We start from the raw sequence: 1,317 nt of genomic DNA on the forward strand, positions 1-1,317 counted from the left end.
CAGCGGGTAAGCGCCGCTGATGCCCCTTGGCACCCCCATGCGAGGCCCAGGGTGAGGGGGACAGGCTCCCACCGTCCACTGGCCCACGGGCTTCTCCCGGGCTTCCTTCCGCAGCAGCAGAGCTTGGACAGAGCCACTGGCCCACGGGCTTCTCCCGGGCTTCCTTCCGCAGCAGCAGAGCTTGGACCGAGCGGTGCAAGGGCAGTGCAAGAGACCAGCGTCTGCGCTGCCCACCGGTGCCTGCAGCAACATTCCAGGCAGCGCCCTGCCCTCGCAGGCAGGTGAGCAGGGGCTGGATGCTCCACCACTGGCCCACGGGCTTCTCCCGGGCTTCCTTCCGCAGCAGCAGAGCTTGGACCGAGCGGTGCAAGGGCAGTGCAAGAGACCAGCGTCTGCGCTGCCCACCGGTGCCTGCAGCAACATTCCAGGCAGCGCCCTGCCCTCGCAGGCAGGTGAGCAGGGGCTGGATGCTCCATCCAGGGGAGCAGCAGGGTTCCCCCGTGTACCCCAGCCCCACGTGCTGGGATGGAGGCTGCGGTGCCCGCGAGCACGGTGATGTGCCGTGATTCCTCTGCCCTTCCTCCCAAGCATCCTTCCTCTGCCCTTCCTCCCCAGCTCTCCGGGGCAGGGCTGCCAGCCCGCAGCGGGCGAGGGGGAGCCCCGAGCTCCGGAGCAGGGATCTCTCCCGGTCCCAGCGCACCCTGACGCTGCCCGAGAGGAAAGGGGCTCGGGATGGGCTGCAGATCCTCATCGGTAGGACCGCAGAGGGGCTCTGCCCCTGTGCCGGGGGGTGCCTGGCCCTTGCCTGAGCAGCCAGCGGGGTCGAGGGGTGCCTGGGCTTGGCAGTGCCCCTGCTCTCCTTGCAGGGAAGAGAGCCTTCCCCAAGCTGGAGGAGAAGGTGGGGCAGCTGGAGAGGGCCTGCCGCATGAAGGGCAGGCTGAAAGCCGGCTCCGAGATGAACCTGCTGGCCATCGGCAAGTCGCTGAAGGGCCACATCGCCGCCACCACCAGCTCTGCTGGCTCCGAGGTAGGGGGGGGGCACCGGGGACAGGCAGCGGGGAGGGCACGGGCTGCAGGGAGTGCGAAGGGTTCGGGAGGACAGGCCTCACGCTCTCTCCGCTGCGTTTTTCCAGCAGGGCTCGTTCCTCACGCCGCTGTTGAAGCGCACCGCGTCGGCAAAGAGCGCCCTGAAGCCATCTCCCTCCCCGGTCATCGTCGAGAAGGGAAAAGTGCTGCAGAAGAGAAAGGTACCAGCCGGGAGCTGCGTGGGGTGGGCAGAGTTAAGGTGAGCCGGGTACCACACATGGCGCTGGGACG

General features: G+C 68.5%; 1 protein-coding gene across 1 annotated transcript in view; it reads left to right on the forward strand.

The window, feature by feature from the left end:
* The window catches only part of LOC103917747 (dematin-like), a gene marked incomplete at both ends in the record, with an annotated part of 11,363 nt that extends 10,116 nt beyond the window's left edge, over positions 1-1,247 (forward strand). Inside the window, 4 exons of the mRNA XM_009324938.1 lie at positions 173-452; positions 616-753; positions 867-1,027; positions 1,137-1,247. Of these exons, the coding sequence (XP_009323213.1) occupies positions 173-452; positions 616-753; positions 867-1,027; positions 1,137-1,247 (690 nt within the window). The remainder of the gene's footprint in view (positions 1-172; positions 453-615; positions 754-866; positions 1,028-1,136) is intronic.
* Between the last annotated feature and the right edge of the window lie 70 nt (positions 1,248-1,317).

This window comes from Pygoscelis adeliae, unplaced genomic scaffold (genome assembly GCF_000699105.1).
Source record: "Pygoscelis adeliae isolate BGI_AS28 unplaced genomic scaffold, ASM69910v1 Scaffold1750, whole genome shotgun sequence".
Classification (NCBI taxonomy): Eukaryota; Metazoa; Chordata; class Aves; order Sphenisciformes; family Spheniscidae; genus Pygoscelis; species Pygoscelis adeliae.